Source organism: Hyperolius riggenbachi, chromosome 8 (assembly GCF_040937935.1).
Source record: "Hyperolius riggenbachi isolate aHypRig1 chromosome 8, aHypRig1.pri, whole genome shotgun sequence".
NCBI lineage: Eukaryota > Metazoa > Chordata > Amphibia > Anura > Hyperoliidae > Hyperolius > Hyperolius riggenbachi.
In genome coordinates, this window is record NC_090653.1 from 106,103,506 (window position 1) to 106,121,409 (window position 17,904).

The following is a 17,904-nucleotide window of genomic DNA, read 5'->3' on the forward strand; positions in this document are numbered from 1 at the left end:
CTCAAAAGCCATTAGAAGCCTGGGGGGGGGGGGGGGGGGGGGACTTTCAAATGAGCTGTTAAAAGCTATGAAACAACAATAAAAGCTACAGGCTTTTACACAGCAGTTAAACAACGGCATTAAAACGAGATGCCAAGCAGAAGCAAGACAGAAGCCAGGGCCGGATCTACCACAGGCGCCTGATGACAGAAAGGCGGCTCACTCCCCTCCCCTGGTGCCTGCCTCCCTCCTTCCCTATGCAGAGTCCTGATGAGAGTGTAAGGGAGAGGTTACTCAACCTGCTCTCAGCATTCCACTGACCAGATCTCTCTTCAGTCAGTGGCAGCTCTAAATAGTTAATATTAAGGTTCCTCTAGCTACCTAATACTTGGAACCACCTCTAGCTACTTAATATTGAGGGTCATTCTGGCTACTTAATATTAAGGGACACCTGTAGCTACCTATGACTGGCAAGGGAAGTAAGGTAGAAGTGACAGCTGGGCAGCCATCACACTTTTGGTGCGGTTAGGGAAGTAAGAGGGGTTTGTAGGTTTATGGAGGGTGACGTCTAGGGTGCCAAAACATCTGTGCCTATAGGCTCCTGTAATGTAAATCTGGGCCTGCACTTGGTTCTTACACACCTAGGAGTCCATTACAACATTTTTCATAACTTCTCCACCATTTAGAGCACAGGAATCAAACTCAAGGTCCGCAGGACAAACCTGGCCCACCTCATCTTTTTATGAGAGCTTCAAATGTATATGATTGTAACCAGTAAAGGAAAGGAAGACATTGAGAGTACCAACCTGTGCTGTATATATGCACAACAAACTTTATATTACAACATACTGCAGTAGGACTACCAAGCACTTGCAACAATGGTGTGTATGCGTTTCAATGGAGATGGTGGGTCGGAGCCTATCTGTGTGTGGATTTTTTGCTTTTGCACATGTGCACCCTTCCCATCTCATGTTGTACAATTGTAGCTTCCAGTTTGCTGTAAGCAGGTTCATGGAATGATGTATACAGCACAGGTTGGTACTTTACAATAATCTAAAACAATCACGGGGCTTTATATGAACAAATAGTCCTTTAATTCCTCTCAGTATGAGTTTTCTTCCATATATAAGACAGATATGCGGGTTATATTCGGATTCCCAAATCGCACAAAGGTTGCCTTGACACGTGTTTCACGGCACAAGGCCGCTTCCTCAGAGGCACTCAGTATACATATACATCTGTTAAAAACATAATATAAATTGTACAAAAAGTTACATATCAATCGAGATTTATGCGTATATCAGGATACAGCGGCCAGTGTAATAAAAAGATCTTACCAGTAATGGACCCTCAAACATAAGTCCGCGATCTAGAGAATTTTCAAAGATAATTCTCATAAATATCAACCGCACTCAAACCGTTATATAGTCAGATGTGTCCCACCACACCATAGCCATAGATCATGCAGTAATCAAAATCAGTCCCATATGTGCACAAATGCACACACATATATGCATACACATCTCCAAGTGATAGATACATGCAAGGGGATCCAGTATAGCTCCCCAGATCAATATGGGCATCAGAAGCCCAGTGTAATAGTAAAAATGAGAATTATTAAACTCATAGAGTGACAGTATAGAGGCAATATATAGTTAACCTCACACCATTATAGTGATAATTCCTCTCGACATATAAGTAAATTATTATAGTGCAGTGCGCAAAAATAAATATATCATATGTAGATCAGCATCATATATGGGAGGTTGCATGGACTAAAAAATAGTCCCCAAAACCCCCCCACGTATAGCATCATATTCCACATATGCATATACCAAGTGCTATAAGAAAAAAGGTAATTCCAAGTAGATCCCAATAGAAATAGTGAAAAGGAATCATCTCAAACCCATATATTATAAAGTCGCAGCCACAAACATACCTGTCAAAGGACTAGTGTATTCATTTAACGGCGATATCAAGGACGCCAACGTGCATCCATGAATAGTGAGAAATACCATAGTGCTAAACCCGTGACTTCATAAACCCCGTGCCAACCAATCCAGAGGGTGGAGGGCAACCTTTGTGCGATTTGGGAATCCGAATATAACCCGCATGTCTGTCTTATATATGGAAGAAAACTCATACTGAGAGGAATTAAAGGACTATTTGTTTATATAAAGCCCCGTGATTGTTTTTGGATATTGTAAAATTTGACTTGGGGCGGAACAACACGATCTGGTTTTTACTAGTACTTGTATTGCTACAGGTTGGTACTTGCCAAGTTGCTATTTCCTCCTTTCTGTTACTGCACATGACAGCATGCTGCCTTCCCACCCAGAGGAGCACACACATTTTACAGTAATGCCATAACATTGACAAACGTGCCTGGAATGGGTCTGTAGTGCTGCCTTTTTAATAATCCTCCTCCTACCCATCTTTTGTGGGCATCACAGTGGCATAGTGGATAGCGCTCTTGCCGTGCAATGCTGGATCCCTGGTTTGAGTTCTAGTTAGAGCATGTCTGTAAGGAGTTTGCATGTTCTCCCTGTCTCTGTGTGGGGTTCTTCTGGGCACTCTGCTTTCCTCCCACATCCCAGATAAGTCAATTTGCTTCCCCCTAAAAAAAGAAATTGACCCTAGACTACACAGGACTATGGTAGGGACTTGATTGTGAGCTCCTTTGAGAGGCAGTAAGTAAGAAAACTATATATCAGGGGTCCCCAAACGTTTTGGGTTGAGGGCCGGGTCAACATACTTCAGACCGCTGGTGGGCCGGAGTAAACATAAAATGATGTAGAAGTCTTTGCGGACCAGACAGTGAAGCATACCCAGGTGACAATCTGCAAGCCAATTGGACAGCAGTGTCACCTGATGTGGAATTTGATTGGAAACCAGCAAAATTTCTGCTTTCTGGCTTCCATGTGGATGGGGGGTGCTGCACTGCTATTCCATATGTAGACCACCAATATTTAAAGATGTAGCTGACTGCATTTATAAGCAATACATTTTCTGTGTGGGGGGCCGGTAAGAAAGCCTTAGGGGGCCACATTCGGCCCGCGGGCCTTAGTTTGAGGACCACTGCTATATATAGTGTACACACAGCACTGCAGAAGATGCCGGTGCTAATTAAATACTAAATAATATTAATCCAACCCCCTGCCTTCTTGTTCAGACATCCAGTATCCTTAAAGACACTTTAACATTCTTATATTCTCTCTTTTTACAGCTGCTGGATTGAGAATGACACAGTTTTCTATGTAGCTGTTGTGGCTTACTTCGGTGTCATATTCCTCACCAATATATCCATGTTTATTGTTGTGCTTCTTCAAATCAAGTCATTGAAATCTACAAGGTCAAGGGACTGGAAAGCGCTATTTCTCCATGACATTAAGAGCACCCTCAGCCTTGCCTTTTTGCTTGGGTTAACATGGGGCTTTGCCTTCTTTGCCTGGGGTCCGGTCCGAATCGCCTTCTTATACCTGTTTGCTATTTTTAATACATTGCAAGGTGAGTACATGGGGCTCTCTGTGAAAGTTGCTAGATTCCAGGAATAGAATTCACGGAGGCATAGCTTCGCCAACAGCTACATTTAATTCCATAATGCCTTGCATGACTACTGACCTGAAGTCAGCTGGCCAATAGCAATGGCGTTTTTCACGGTTACTGCATTCTCAAACTCTTGTTAAGTTGGGGCAAGCTTGTTCATGATCATCAATGGCCATCTGTGTTTTAGGTCAGAGGTCATGCTGGGCATTAGGGATGGAAGTTCACCACGACTGAACCTATACTGTGATGAATTCCATCTTTAAATTCTACTTTAAAGTATTTGTATGTTAATGAGTCAATGCAGTTTTAATCATAGCTCCCAAGTGTCCCTCTTTTGGAGGGACAGTCCCTCTTTGGGAGCCCTGACCCTCTCTGTCCCTCTTTCCTCCTCATTTGTCCCTCTTTCAGGACTTTGTCCCTCTTTCTATGTAAATATATATATGTCTCTTCTAAACGTTATTCCTATCCTTTAAATTGATATACTACTAATTTTAAAATGTTAATATGAAGGAAAATGAACCAGGATAGAAAGGACCAGTGTGGTTTGAATTATAAAACATATTTTTCTTATAAAATCTTTATGGTATGCGTGATCAGGGGTGTGGCAGGGGCGTGGCTTAAGTGTCCCTCTTTCTCATGTCAAAAAGTTGGGAGGTATGGTTTTAATGTGCGTACACACGTCCAACTTTAGGCCTGATTGTCATTTAAACTGGTCGCCAAGCGGATCGGGCAAACCGGCTGTTATCAGTTGCTCGACTGCACATACACACGTCCAACTTGTCGTTCAAACAGCAAGTCGGACGACAAGCTGGGCAGAAAATCAGGACGTGTGTACGTAACTTTAGACAGACAATAGGGAAGATTTATCAGTTTAACTACACAACAGGAAGGAGCAAAACATAAGCAGTGAAAAGGATTGTCAGACAGCTGCCTATACACTTTTATAGTGCTTTTCAGAAACACATGAGAATCATTTTATTTGGTCATACAAATTTGCACTTACAAAATAGTATGTTTTCAAGCACATCATGTGATTGAACACTCAAGATTGTATTATTAGTGGGCATCTTTAGTGAGTCTTGTCCAAGGACTTCTTACTATATAGACTTACAACCAGAACTCCTACCCCATACCTCCCAACATTTTGAAATCAGCATTTTGAAATTTTGAAAGGAAAGAGGGACACTTAGGCAACACCCCTAACCACACCTCCGACACACCCCTAGTCACGCATACCATACAGATTTTATACAAAAGCGTATGTGGGTGGGGAGGAAGGTGTCCGTGGGTGGGGAGGAAAGTGCCCGTGGGTGGGGAGGAGGGTGCCACTGGAGAGGAGGCAAAAAAAAAATGACATCACAGGAAGCAGAGTGAAGTCAGCTGCCGGTACGCGTGAATGAATGGTAAGATGACAGCCCACTCCACTGCGCACACTTACTCTGCAAGCAGGGGTGACACGGGGGCACATTCGGAAGGATGCTGGCCCCGCATCCCGCATTGGCGCAGCTGGTGCCTCGATCATTTTTTCTCTTTGCCAACTGGCCGGGACATTGAGGGGGTGGCGCGGGATAGCGGGAGAGCCCACCCAAATCGGGACAGTCCTGCAGGATTCGGGACACTTGGGGGGCTTGCTACCCTGATCTCCTAGACTATTCAATTTTTACACTGTTTCACACTTACAACCCATTTGTAGTATTAGGGCCCACCAAAAGAATTTGTTTAAAATATATTCAATTGGATGATCCTAATCCTTCTACACAGAAATGGCACATTGGAAAAAGACTGCACACTCAAGATTGATTAAACGTGTCCATCAAATCTTTGTAGTAGAAGGCTAAACTGAGTAATATACCTTGAATGAATAATTTAGGTAGTCCCATATTAAATACATGTGGTAAGATTGTACAATCAAAATTGTACCATTAATGGGCATCTTCAGGTCTCTTTTCCTCAGAAGGCTTAATGACTCGTTTGTTGAACAGATAAGCTGCCGGCTGCTGGCCACAAACGTTATTTGGCAGCATTTGGTAACACTGAGTGTGTCACACATGACATGATGTGACGGCATTAACTGACAGCAGAAAACCTTCTCATGACACATCTGAGCATGGCTGCCACAGCAGCGCTAGCAAGCGCCTGGCTGGTGGACGGGAGCAGCTGACAGGCAGTGAATTCACTGCCTTAAAGAAAACCTGTAACATCAAAAAGTTCCCCTGGGGGGTACTCACCTCGGGAGGGGGATGCCTCAGGGTCCCAATGAGGCTTCCCACGGCGGTGATGTAAATATTTACCTTCCCGGCTTCTGCGCAGGCGCTGTGGTGGCTTTCGGCTCTGAAATAGGCGGAAATACCCGATCGCCGTCGGGTCTGCTCTACTGCGCTGGTGCAAGTCTCCGGCACCTGCGCAGTAGAGCGGACCCAACTGAGATCAGGTATTTCCGGCTACTTCGGAGCCGAAAGCCGCAACAGCGCCCCCGCTGTAGCCTGGAAAGGTAAATATTGAACAAGCTGACGGATTTGTCGGGCCGCTGTTCGGAGGGATGCAGCGAGACCCCCGTGGGACAGAGGACGGCATGGGAAGCCTCATTGGGACCCTGATGCTTCCCCCTCCTGAGGTGAGTACCCCCAGGGGAACTTTTTGATGTTACAGTGTCTCTTTAACCACTTGCCAACCAGGGGAATTTTCACTGATCGGTGCTGCGTGGGCTCTGCAGCCCGCAGCACCGATCAGCAGTGCAGCAGGGCGATCAGACTACCCCCCCTTTTTTCCCCACTAGGGGGATGTCCTGCTGGGGGGGTCTGATCGCCGCCGGCCATTAGTGGGTAGCGGGGGGGCTCCTCAAAGCCCCCCTCCGCAGCGTTTTGTGCGCTCCCTCCGTCCCCTTACCTCCCTCTCCCTACCTGGGCTGCGCAGGACGGATATCCGTCCTGCGCATTGTGGGATAGGCTTCAGCCTATCATATGCCGGCGATCCCCGGCCAATCAGAGGCCGGGGATCGCCGATCTGACTTACGGCGCTGCTGCGCAGCAGCGCCGTATCATGTAAACAGCGGGGATTTCTTCCCCGCCTGTTTACATTTTGCCGGCGAGCCGCTATCGGCGGCTCTCCGGCTGTTCACGGAGACACCCTCCGTGAACTGACATGGAAAGGCCGCTCGATCGAGCGGCCGTTTCCATGGTAACCCGCAGACGACCAGTTTACGCCAATCGGCGTTAGCTGGTCGTCAAGAGGTTAAGCTGTTTGTGGAAAAGAGGCCTAAATCTTTGCTGCTTAGAAATGACAAATTAAATACACCCACACCACTACAAGGACCATAAAAGCAGAGAAAAAAGATTGCAAGTACGAAAAGAAGTAAGAATTAGTTTGAACCACACTCGCTTTGCTCTATACTCCCAGGAGGGATATGGCCTACAGAGAGAAAACTTTATTTAACAGAAAATAAATGTACACAGGACATAGCATCATACCTAGCTTACAGTGCTATTTACTAAAACACTGCCATCTAGTGACAGGAAATATTTAGAACACTAATTTATATACAGTAGCTGTTTCTCATTACAGCAGACCTGAACAGAAAACAGACTGAGATACATAATTGTTTCTGTAGAACTAATTTTAAATAGCACTTTCCTACAATCCCTGGGGCAGATTCATTAGAACCAGTGCAAGAAGCATTAGAGACAAACTGGTTCAAAAGTGGGTCAGATGTTTAGGTCAAAGATTCTGATTGCTCACTCTGCAGCTGCTCCACTTTTGCATTTGCATAGCTCACAACTGTCCCTCTTTTGGAGGGACAGTCCCTCTTTGGGAGGCCTGTTTCACTGTTCCTCTTTCTTCCTCATTTGTCCATCTTTCAGGATTTTGTCCCTCTTTCTATGTAAATATATGTATTTCTTTACTGAAAAATGTGTCTGCTTGACTCTAAACTTTATTCCCATCTTAATATTCAACCCTTAAGCTGGAATTTTTAATTGACTCAAGTATAAGTCTACCCAGCAAAGTTAATGGCAGCGCTTGGGGCCCAGGAGGGGCTAATGACTGCACTGCACTATTGCAGCCATTAACCCCTCCTGTCCCTTAAGTGCAGCCAACACCTTCTCCAGGCCCCCAAGTGCAGCAATTATTCACTCCCTTTTATGCAGCACAGTATTTCCCCTTTTCCCCTTTCCTTGTTAATTGTTGTGGCCAGGACTTTCAGACCTGTGTTTTCTTGGCATTTCCTTTCCTCAAAGTATCACTTACGACTGGGTAAATTGCTGCAAATGGGAATGTCACAATTAGTACACACATTACTCAGTGTGCTCAGTGTTGCCTGTGACTCGTGTATAAGTTGACCCCTATACTTTTATGAAGTGAATCAGACCTAAATTTCTAAACTTATACTCAAGTATATACAGTAAATATAACTCAGCAGCATCACAATACAGCATTAAGAAATAATGTTAGGTAATAGATGGTTTTAAACACAATGCAGTATGTGCTTATGAAAACAATATTATTTTTTAAAGGACATTTATGAGTTACTGTTTATTTTTCTTCTTTCTCAGGCTTTTTTATTTTTGTATTTCACTGTTTAATAAAGGAGAATGTGAGAAGATATTGGAAGATGTACCTGTGTTGTGGGAGATGCCGACTTGACGTTTATTCAGGTAATAAATTCCGAGCTTTTTTATTATCATGCTAGGGAAACTACCAGCCAGCAAGGAATGGATGGATAAGAAAACTCTACATAAACTTGCTTGAAGAGGAACGGTGACCCAGTATTAAACTTCATCCCAATAAGTAGTCGACATCCCCTTCCCATGAGAAATATTTCCCTTTTCTCAAACAGATTATCAGGGACATCACTATGGATAATATTGTGGTAAAACCCCTCCCACTGCGTCCCTAGTATTGTTCTGCGCAGGCGGAAAATGCTCCAGGCCATGGAAGCATGATGGGGGAGTGCGCACAGCCCAATTGTGCCTGTGCGGTATGCCCTAGACCGGAGGACTTTCCGGGGCAATTTGCAGAGGCTGCAGGCAGCGTAGGAGAGCGGCATGGGAGTGATCAGGGTGAAGGGGGCTGGAGGATTCCCCAGTTATATATACATTTTTTTATGTCCCCCCATCTCAAGTTTACTTTAACTCCATATTGTCCATATAGTTATCCTACTTGCCTTTAGCCCAAAGTTATGTCATCTGTGTAAATGCAGAGTTCCCCCTAATTTCACAATAGAGTTAGTGCTGGCAGGATCAATTGTTGTATGGCATCACCTAGGCTGTAACCTCAGATTCAGAAGGAGTTCCCATAACAAAGACAAGCATTCTCCTTATTTCACCATCTTAGACATCATAATGGTATGGTTTTCACTGTAACTGTGTAGTTTACACTATTATAATGTCATTTTTAGGTCCACTTGTCTGATTTTCATAACAGCAAAAACATTTGCTCGTCCCTTGTTTTACTCATGTCTAGTTATCAGTGTAATCTACTGATTGAAGCTCAGTACGTCTGTCTGAAGCCCATTTGACACAAGTGACAGTACGCGAGTGATAAATTGCTGCTATAAATCACGTATTCAAGCAATTCCCGGTTCCCCGCTCAGATTGCAGCTTGATTCTGCAATCTGAGCGGGGGAACGGGAGCCCAGGCGGACGGAGTGAGAGGGAAAGCGGGACGCCGCATCCACCCAAAAGCCAGGTCAGACCCCTCTGCTAAAGATTAGCATGATGTGCAAGAAACCAAGCATACTTACGTAAGTGCGCATTAACTGCGCGGCGGCTCTGAAGATAAATAGCTGTATTACACTATGATGGGTCTATGTTTTTATATTTTTTATGCCAAGGAAATTTTATCTGGATATTAAACTATATGTTTGAAGAGAAAAAGTGCCAGTGGAGTGACTTGTGTTAAAATGCTAGACCCACCTGTTGTCTGAGGTGGCTGCTATCTGGTGAGCGCAATCTGCTTATGGGAGTGGATACACGAGTGTCACACTAATTCACAATCACTGGGGTGTAAATGACGTGTTTACAGTATTACGCTATGTACAGCATATTTATATTTTTTAGGAATTTCTGGTGAGCGCAGCTCAGCGTGTTGTATACATTGATATTATTCGGGCAAGTGCAAACAATGGAAGATCTGGTTATAGACCTGTCTGTGAGAGATAAACAAAGCACACACACAGAGCCTGCAGAGGGCGTGCAGAGGGCATGCATAACTTCTCCCTATCACAGCAGAGCAGTGCATTCCTCTCTATGTCGACAAAGCTTGGCAAAGGAAAGAAGATAAAATATATTACAGAGACAGTGCAACTAGAAAAGGCTGCAGTAATCCAGACCACATTAGAACAGGTTTAGGAACATATAGGATAGAAGAAATAAGGCTGAGAATTTTGTTACAGAGTCTCATTAAGATTGGGTCATCATTAGGCTACATGAGTTCATCTAAATTCAGTGCCACATTCTCTGCATATCCATTTATGTGAACTGTAATATACATGCACACTGTTGGAAGCCAGTGATCTGGGCACTGAATGCAACATTGATTATTTTATAAGAACCACATTCAGATGAGCATTTATCTGCTGTTTATCTGAAAGCATGGATGGAAGTATCCAGCGTTAAGCCTTAACACTGGGAAATTGCTATGATTGCCTGTCCTTCTAGGAATGAGCAGTGGTGTCATTAAGTGCCCATTCCCTTTTCTTTCTAAAACTAATATATATGTATATAGCAAAATAACCATTTTTGGGAATTAAAATAGTGGAAAAATAAATAATTAAAATGTGCTGCATCAGAAACAAAGTTATATTATTGTAACTATGATAAGCTAACTGGAGTCTGATATTGCTTTGTTTTGAGACACAGTGCAGATAGGTTTCCTGCACTATGTATTGTTATACAGAATGTGTGATACAAGAATGTGTAGAGCAAAGTCTGAGTCACATGCTGTATTATTATAATCTAGTATTTATATAGTGCCAACCAGGAGCATATTTGGGTAATATAGAGCCTATCGCAAACACTGAAATTGGCATGGCTCCCATGGTGCTGTGGCACCCATGGCATGAGCCATGCTTACACCCTTCTAGATAAGCCACTAGTGCTGACATCTTCCACAGTTCTTTACACAGTATGTATAGTCTTATCGCTGACTGTCCCTCAGAGGGTATACAGTACTGGAGGCGAAAAAACACAAAGACAATGGGAGCCCAAATGGTGCAGTATGTCTCAATAAATAGGTGTTCAAAAAAAACTTCTGAAAAAGGGGTACTCACAAAGGTGAGTTGCACACGGGGCACCGACCGCTTCAAGCAAGTGGAGTGTTTAAACCTGACTCCACTCAGGTATACCAGCAGTCCCGGGTCTGGTCGCTCTCTTAGCAAAAAGATCCTGCGTACCTTGATTACCACAGGTGGTGGGATCCCACCTTGGTTCAGGTGCGTAAGGTTCCCCACCCAGGCAAGTGGGGGGGGGGGGGGGGATATGGCACAGAAGTGGTAAAGAGGCGCCCAATTTCTATAAAATACTTTAAAATCAATAAAATAACAAAAATGAGGTGACTTACCTCACATACGACAACTCACTTTGATAAGGAAGTTTAATTGGAGATTTAGCACAGGCAACGCGTTTTGTGAGACCAAGCCCACTTCCTCAGGCCAAATAAAGTGCCCTTGTGGTCTAACAACCGCATTTGGGGTGCCTCTCATGCGGTTGTTAGACCACAATGGCACTTTATTTGGCCTGAAGAAATGGGCTTGGTCCCACGAAACGCGTTGCCTGTGCTAAATCTCCAATTAAACTTCCTTATCAAAGTGAGTGACCTCATTTTTGTTATTTTATAGATTTTAGAGTATTATATAGAAAGTGGGCGCCTCTTTACCACTTCTGTCCCTCAGAGGGGCTTACAATCTAATCCATACCATAGTCCAATCTCCATTGTAGCCTAGGGACAATTTTTTAGGGGGAAGGCAATTATCTGTATGTTTTTGGGATGTAAGAGGAAACTGGAGCACCCAGAGGAAACCCACGCAGACATGGGAAGAACATACAAACCCAGTGCAGATAGTGCCTGGGCCTGTATTCAAACTGGGGACCCAGCACTGCAAGGCGAAATTGGTATCCATTACACCACTTTGCTGCCCATTTGTTTACTATCCTGTATAATAGTCTACTATCCTGTGATAATAAACTATGATAATTCTTCTTTATTTCAGACTGGAGCAGACTGAGCAATGCAGATAATAGATTTCATGGCCGCATACACATGACACCCTCTGATTCCTATGAGTCTACAAGGTCTAACAACACAGGCTCTACATCCAATGCATCCAGCCTCTCTGGTTTCTACAGAGATGAGCACTCTGGGAAGAATTATTTAAACGGTGAGTTTGTGAGTGAGCAGAAATCTCATCTAATTACAGATCATGTTTGACGTTTCATTGAGTTTTTCTGGTTGTTAAAACCACTGGTAGCATTGTTGCTTATTTATAGAACAGCTGGAACATCTCATCAGTGAATCATCATATTTTTGTCAATGATAAAGATAATCTAGGAAAAGATGTATCTTTAGCTAGGTTTCTGTATGTTTTTCCTTAGTTTTCTATGAAATGTCAATAACAGTTTTCATTAGCATAAACCTGGTTAAGACTATTGTAAAGCCTAGTGGATCCACCCACTGGGATCCACCCACTATTTATTATCAGTTCCTATGCCCCAATCTCCACCGCAGTCTTCACCCGATGTGGCGCATCCCTGCTCAGCCTAGAGAGACTTGTTGCCTCTACCCATCACACAGTTTTACCCAGGCCTTAATGCCCAAGGTATAGGAACTGATGAGGTTAAGACAGTGAGGCAGCAATCAGAAGGATAGTCAGGTAACAGGCAAAGGTTAACAACAGAAGGCAAGTAGAATCAGACCCAGTAACTAGCTCCATCAACTAACGCTATCACAGAGGCAACTAGCAAGTCTGAGAGCAAGGCATTTATACTGGTGTCAGACAATGAGGAAGAGCCTCGCACACCGCTGTCCAATGGAACGCACTTCCATCCAATAGTGATTGGCTCTGGCAATGGAGCCAATCACCTCCTGGTTAGCGATGGCATATGCCAAACATCTCACGTGCCTTGCAACACTGGAGGAAGCCTGCGTAGTACTAGTCACGGCCTACTAATGGTACTTATAATGGATGAAAGGAGTCGGATGGGTGGAAGTGGAGGACACAGCCTGCCAATGGATGCCATTAGCAACAAAAGTATTTACTCCATTACACATTGATTTTTGCACATTACACATTGAATTTTTTGGTCTGGGATGTCCAGTAAGTAGCAGATAAACAGGCATTTTATTGGTATTTGAAAAGGTGTTTGATTTGCATTTGAATAGCAATGTTTAGATTTTAATATGGTGAGCAAAGCACATCAAATGTTTTGTAATTAAAATGTATTTATTTCAAATAATGATTGCAATCAATGATAACAATAAAACAATGATTGCAAAGCATGTTGCATGCAACTAAAATACATGTAATTTACAGTTTAATTTAACTGTAGTTATTTCTAAACTTCTCTACAGCGTTTTTAAAATAAATCTTTCTTTAACAAGCTGAATATGACAGCAGCGTTTCTGAATTACACTAGGAAAATCCTTGGATCAAACTGGGGGATAGTGTTTAAAAAGAAAATAATAAAAAAAAAAAAAACAGAATACAAAGATAGGTTGTCTTTAAAGAGAACCTGTACTGAGTAAAAATATTTAAAATAAACACGTGAGGTAACTTCAAATGAACATTACAGAGTTACCTTGCCGTCAGTTCTTCTCAGAAGCTCACCATTTTTTTCTGACAATAATCCCATCCAGTTCTGACAATATTTTGTCAGATCTGAAATATATCAGTTGCTGTCAGTAAAATATCAGTTGCTGTCAGTTATAGCTGAGAGGAAAACAGATGTAGCAGGTAATGTCCATGTTTCCCTATGGCTCAAGTGGGCGATGTTACAGTTTAACTGTGTGCTGACCAGAAAGCTGTTATGGGTAATGGCTATTTTCAAAATGGAGGACGGAAAATTCCCTTGATCACAGTGAACAAATAGGACGCGGGACAGGAGAAAGACACTGAGGAGTAGACTACATGGAAGGTAAGTATGACTTGTGTATGCTTATTTTGACTTTTATTTTCAGTACAGGTTTTCTTTAATGAGCGAACTAATAAGATAGCGGGGGTGCCGACACACACATGGGGAAGACAGAATGGAGCAGGAGCTACCTTTATTTCAGAGGCAAATGCCACTGCGGTTGAGATAAAAACAAAATAATCATTTAATTTAGCTATTCATGTTGCAAATATCAAGGGTAAAACATTATATTGGCTTTTAAAAGAGGATGAATAGCACAAGTGAAAAATAGGAAAAGATGAGATATTTTTAGTTAGTACCGTAAAATTGAATGCAATCTCTAAACAATGTTCTCTGTGTGACTCTGATCCCCACTGTCTGTATGTCTGATAATAATTTCCTCCTTTTTGGCTTCTTGCTGCCCAATGTAATACTGACAACATTTTTACCGGCAGCTCTTTTCCTGTTCAATCTAATTGCCCCAAATTAGCCTTTTTGCTTCCTTAATTGGCTCTTCTACTCTTCAGCATGGTTATTAATGCTATAGATTGAGGGTATTCCTACCCTCTCTACCCAGTCTGTTAACTCCTTATATGCCTACATTTACAGCCACCTGCTGTCTTGGTAACAGGAATTTGGGCAGAGACTCCCTTAGAAAATATTGGCAACGCCCAATTTGGGCACCCACTAGCAGTGGAAGTTTGGGCGTTGCCATAGGCGCATTTGGGTGCTCCAGTGCCTAATATTTCCTTAAAGAGAACCCAAGGCGGATTTTTAAAATCTTAATAGGACACAGAGGCATGTTCTGTGCACAATTACATGCCTCTGTGTCCTGCTGCCGCTGCCAGTCCCCCCGGGCTCTGCTGTTCCCCCTGGAAAATACCGATAGGCTAGCGACAATCTGCTTGTCGCTAGCCTTCTGTTTACCGGCAGCATGTCAATCAGTGTCCTCCGAATTGCCTCCCCCATTACATGGTGTTTTGCCTCACGGAAAGGGTTTTTAAACCCTCTAACTTCGCTCAACACCATAGTGGGTAAAATGAATTGCAGCAAAACATAAGGAAAATTCAATAATAATATTTATTGAGCTACAATCCTGTTATAATAATTATCTAGGCTTGCAGACTCATAGTTAAATTGTATTTGAGTAATTAGTGAGTACCAATATTGCAACATCACGCAGAGAAGATCGGGGGACCTCAGCGACCTCGGAGGGGAAATACCTGGCTACACAAACAGACGGCATGTCTGCTTGTCCTTCGAGAGTCCCCCCACTCGAAAGTATTTTCCCTCCTTTATATAGACAGAATTCAATGTCTGCGCCGGCGTAGAACATGTTTCATCCATGCACTTGTGCAGATAAGGGTGCGTGATCACCATGTGCTTGTATTAGTGCGCCTGTGCAGACAAGACACATGACTGCGTGATCACAACATGCTTTAGAAGCGTCACAGAACACATGCTTATGTGAGAACTTTGCATAATATCTCATATTTTGACTAGTGTTGTAGATAGCAACATTCCCATGGTCAGTATCCCATGAGAAATAGCAACACTGTCATGGTCAATCTTCCATGAGAAATATCTCATAGCCAGTTTTTGATAAGAATGAACAAATGTGTTACTTTGAATTATAACTTCCAGTGTTGTAATGAACTATCATAGAACATCCAATACCAAAAGAAGCTAACATATATACCATGAACAGTAATCTCTTATCAATCAATCAATCAATCAATCAATCAATCAATCAATCAGACATTCATGTCACTTTTATATCTCACATGGCTCCCCCACCACTCCCCGCCTCCGCTAGCTTCCTCCAATCGGAACTCCTGAGTCGCGGCTTAGTTTCCAATTGGAGAAAGCTAGCGAAGGCAGGGAGCGGCGGGGGAGCTATGTAATGCGGAAGGCAATGCGGAGGACACTGATTGACATGCTGCAGGTAAACAGAAGGCTAGCGACAAGCAGATTGTTGCTAGCCTGTTGGTATTTTTCAGGGGGAACAGCAGAGCCCGGGGGGACTGACAAATGCAGCAGGACACAGAGGCATGTCATTGTGCACAGAACATGCCTCTGTGTCCTATTAAGATATAAAAAATCAGCCTCAGGTTCTCTTTAAGGGACCAGAGCCATGCAGTCTGCAAGTAGTTAATCTGCCCTTCAGCAAAAAAGGCAAATCATAATAAAAGATAAACCCTAAAATTTGAAGAATTATTCGTCATATGAAAGATATTTGTGATAAATGCATTTTTAATCATTGACATTATTTTTAATTATTGAAGGTCTATACTTTCCATTTCCTATCCAAGTTGATAAACATGTCTTTAATTATTCCTGTGTAGGAGGAGAAATCTTCATTAGTTCAGCTTTTCCAGCATCTTCTGATCGTCTGACCATCTTTCCTGAATCCAGAAGATCGTGGGCATTTCAGGGCTTCGACACACAATCTTATGGACTCAAATAAAATGATCTGCAATTCTTCTCTGAGTCTGAATATGTGGATTTCAATGAAAATATGCATTTTCTGTAGGCAAATAACACAGTGGTGATGTAGATGCCTACTCACTGTTGAGTATAACGGGACATGTATGCTGCTTTCTGTAGTGTGGATAGGATGCTCAGAATGGTACCTGGAGGAAAGAGGTGTACAAATACAAAGAGATTATAGAGACTGTAAAAGCAATGCTCATGTAGAAATAATAGTTTATTGCAGTGGCATAGCTAGAGATTATGGGTCCCCATAGCATAACGTTCATGGAGCCATCAAATATGCCACCTGCTCCTTCCCTATTGATATGTGGCCAATTGTAATTCTCATCTACATTGCATGTAGTCCATGGGATCTGAGATACAGAGGGTGGAGGAACACAAGAAAGTTAATAGTCAATTTATCAAGTACCACCTGGACCCCCTCTGCTTCAGGGCCCCATAGCAGCTGCTATTGCTATGCCTCTGGTTTTTGGGATAAGATGTGGCATATGAAGTGGAAATCAAAGTCTAAAAATACAAGGAATTTGGTCTTCCTGTTTTTTGCACGTCGTGTTGCTCTTTAGTTGCTCTTTTCTTTATTGCCGTAATCACAGCATACAAAACTGAGTTTAATTAAAAGGAAAGGAGAGGCAAGCAATGACGTTGCCACTGTTTATTAAAGCAATAGCTCTCTGCAGATAGACTACCATCCCTGAATTCAATACATGTGATATAACTTCAAATCAATCAGATCAATACACAGATAATTGGTGTGCTGTGTTTTGCCAAGTTACGGTACATTTAGATAAAATATAAGCAGTAAAATGAAGTGGTCAGCAAGCAGTTTCGGCATATGATGACCAGCAGGCGCTGAACCAAATCCACCTTTGCTATCTCTGTTTCACTATTCACCTGGTTAGCTGAACAGGTGCAGGCAATGTCCCCCCACCCCCATGAAGTGACACACCGACTCTGGTGACCAGAGTTGGCACCTCTGCATATGTGGGGTATGGCAACCCCCCACCTCAATGCCATCCATTTATTCCATTTATTCCAGATATCCATTTTTCAGTAGCTTGTCACACCCCCAAAGACAAAATTAAAAAGGTCCAAATAGCATGGAAATGATCCGACTTTTATTGGTAAAAAAGGCAAAATGAATAACAAGCCAGGCCATCGACATATGCGGCATACATAAAGTGCGGGCAATTTATGTATTTATTTCTCACACCACAACCCCACATGAGCCGCCGTTCAGCCTGTTTGAATGGGCACAATCAACCGGTGCTACGTACTACTCGAGTCTGGCATACGTCACACGTCCGCGTTCTTCCATAGCCCTGTCCATGAGTGTCTTTATCAGTGTCTGCAACAATCAATACAAACCAAATCAAAAAGAATTACAGCTTACTTAGCACATTAATAGCACCTGCTATATCACTGTTATACTATTCAGGCCTCTTTTCCTATGGTAATCAGCAGCACCCATTTATGTTAAAATTACCTTCCATCCTTTTCTTAAAGGGACTCCAAGCTCAAGTAAAAAAAGAAAGTTGTACTCACCCGGGGCTTTCTCCAGCCCAGTGCTGGTCGGGAGGTCCCACGACGGCGTCTTGGCTCCTCTCCTAGTCCCCGTTCCGGAATGGCTGACCGGCCGCAGCCCGGGCGACACTCTGCTGAGTGTCGTGCTGTTCCTTCTGCGTATGACGCGATTAAAGCGCGCATGCGCCGTACTGCCACGCCGGCCGCCGTGATGACGCGAGGCGGCCGGCGTGTGACGTCAGCCGCGTCATACGCGGAAGGAACA

The 17,904-nt window shown here is 43.2% G+C and overlaps 1 protein-coding gene across 1 annotated transcript in view; it reads left to right on the plus strand.

The window, feature by feature from the left end:
- Positions 1 to 16,109, plus strand: part of ADGRG4 (adhesion G protein-coupled receptor G4) — a 179,258-nt gene extending 163,149 nt beyond the window's left edge. Inside the window, exons 27-30 of the mRNA XM_068247901.1 lie at positions 3,206 to 3,486; positions 8,073 to 8,174; positions 11,729 to 11,896; positions 15,971 to 16,109. Coding sequence (XP_068104002.1) covers positions 3,206 to 3,486; positions 8,073 to 8,174; positions 11,729 to 11,896; positions 15,971 to 16,092 — 673 coding nt within the window. The 3' untranslated portion in view covers positions 16,093 to 16,109. The remainder of the gene's footprint in view (positions 1 to 3,205; positions 3,487 to 8,072; positions 8,175 to 11,728; positions 11,897 to 15,970) is intronic.
- The last annotated feature ends 1,795 nt before the right edge of the window (positions 16,110 to 17,904 follow it).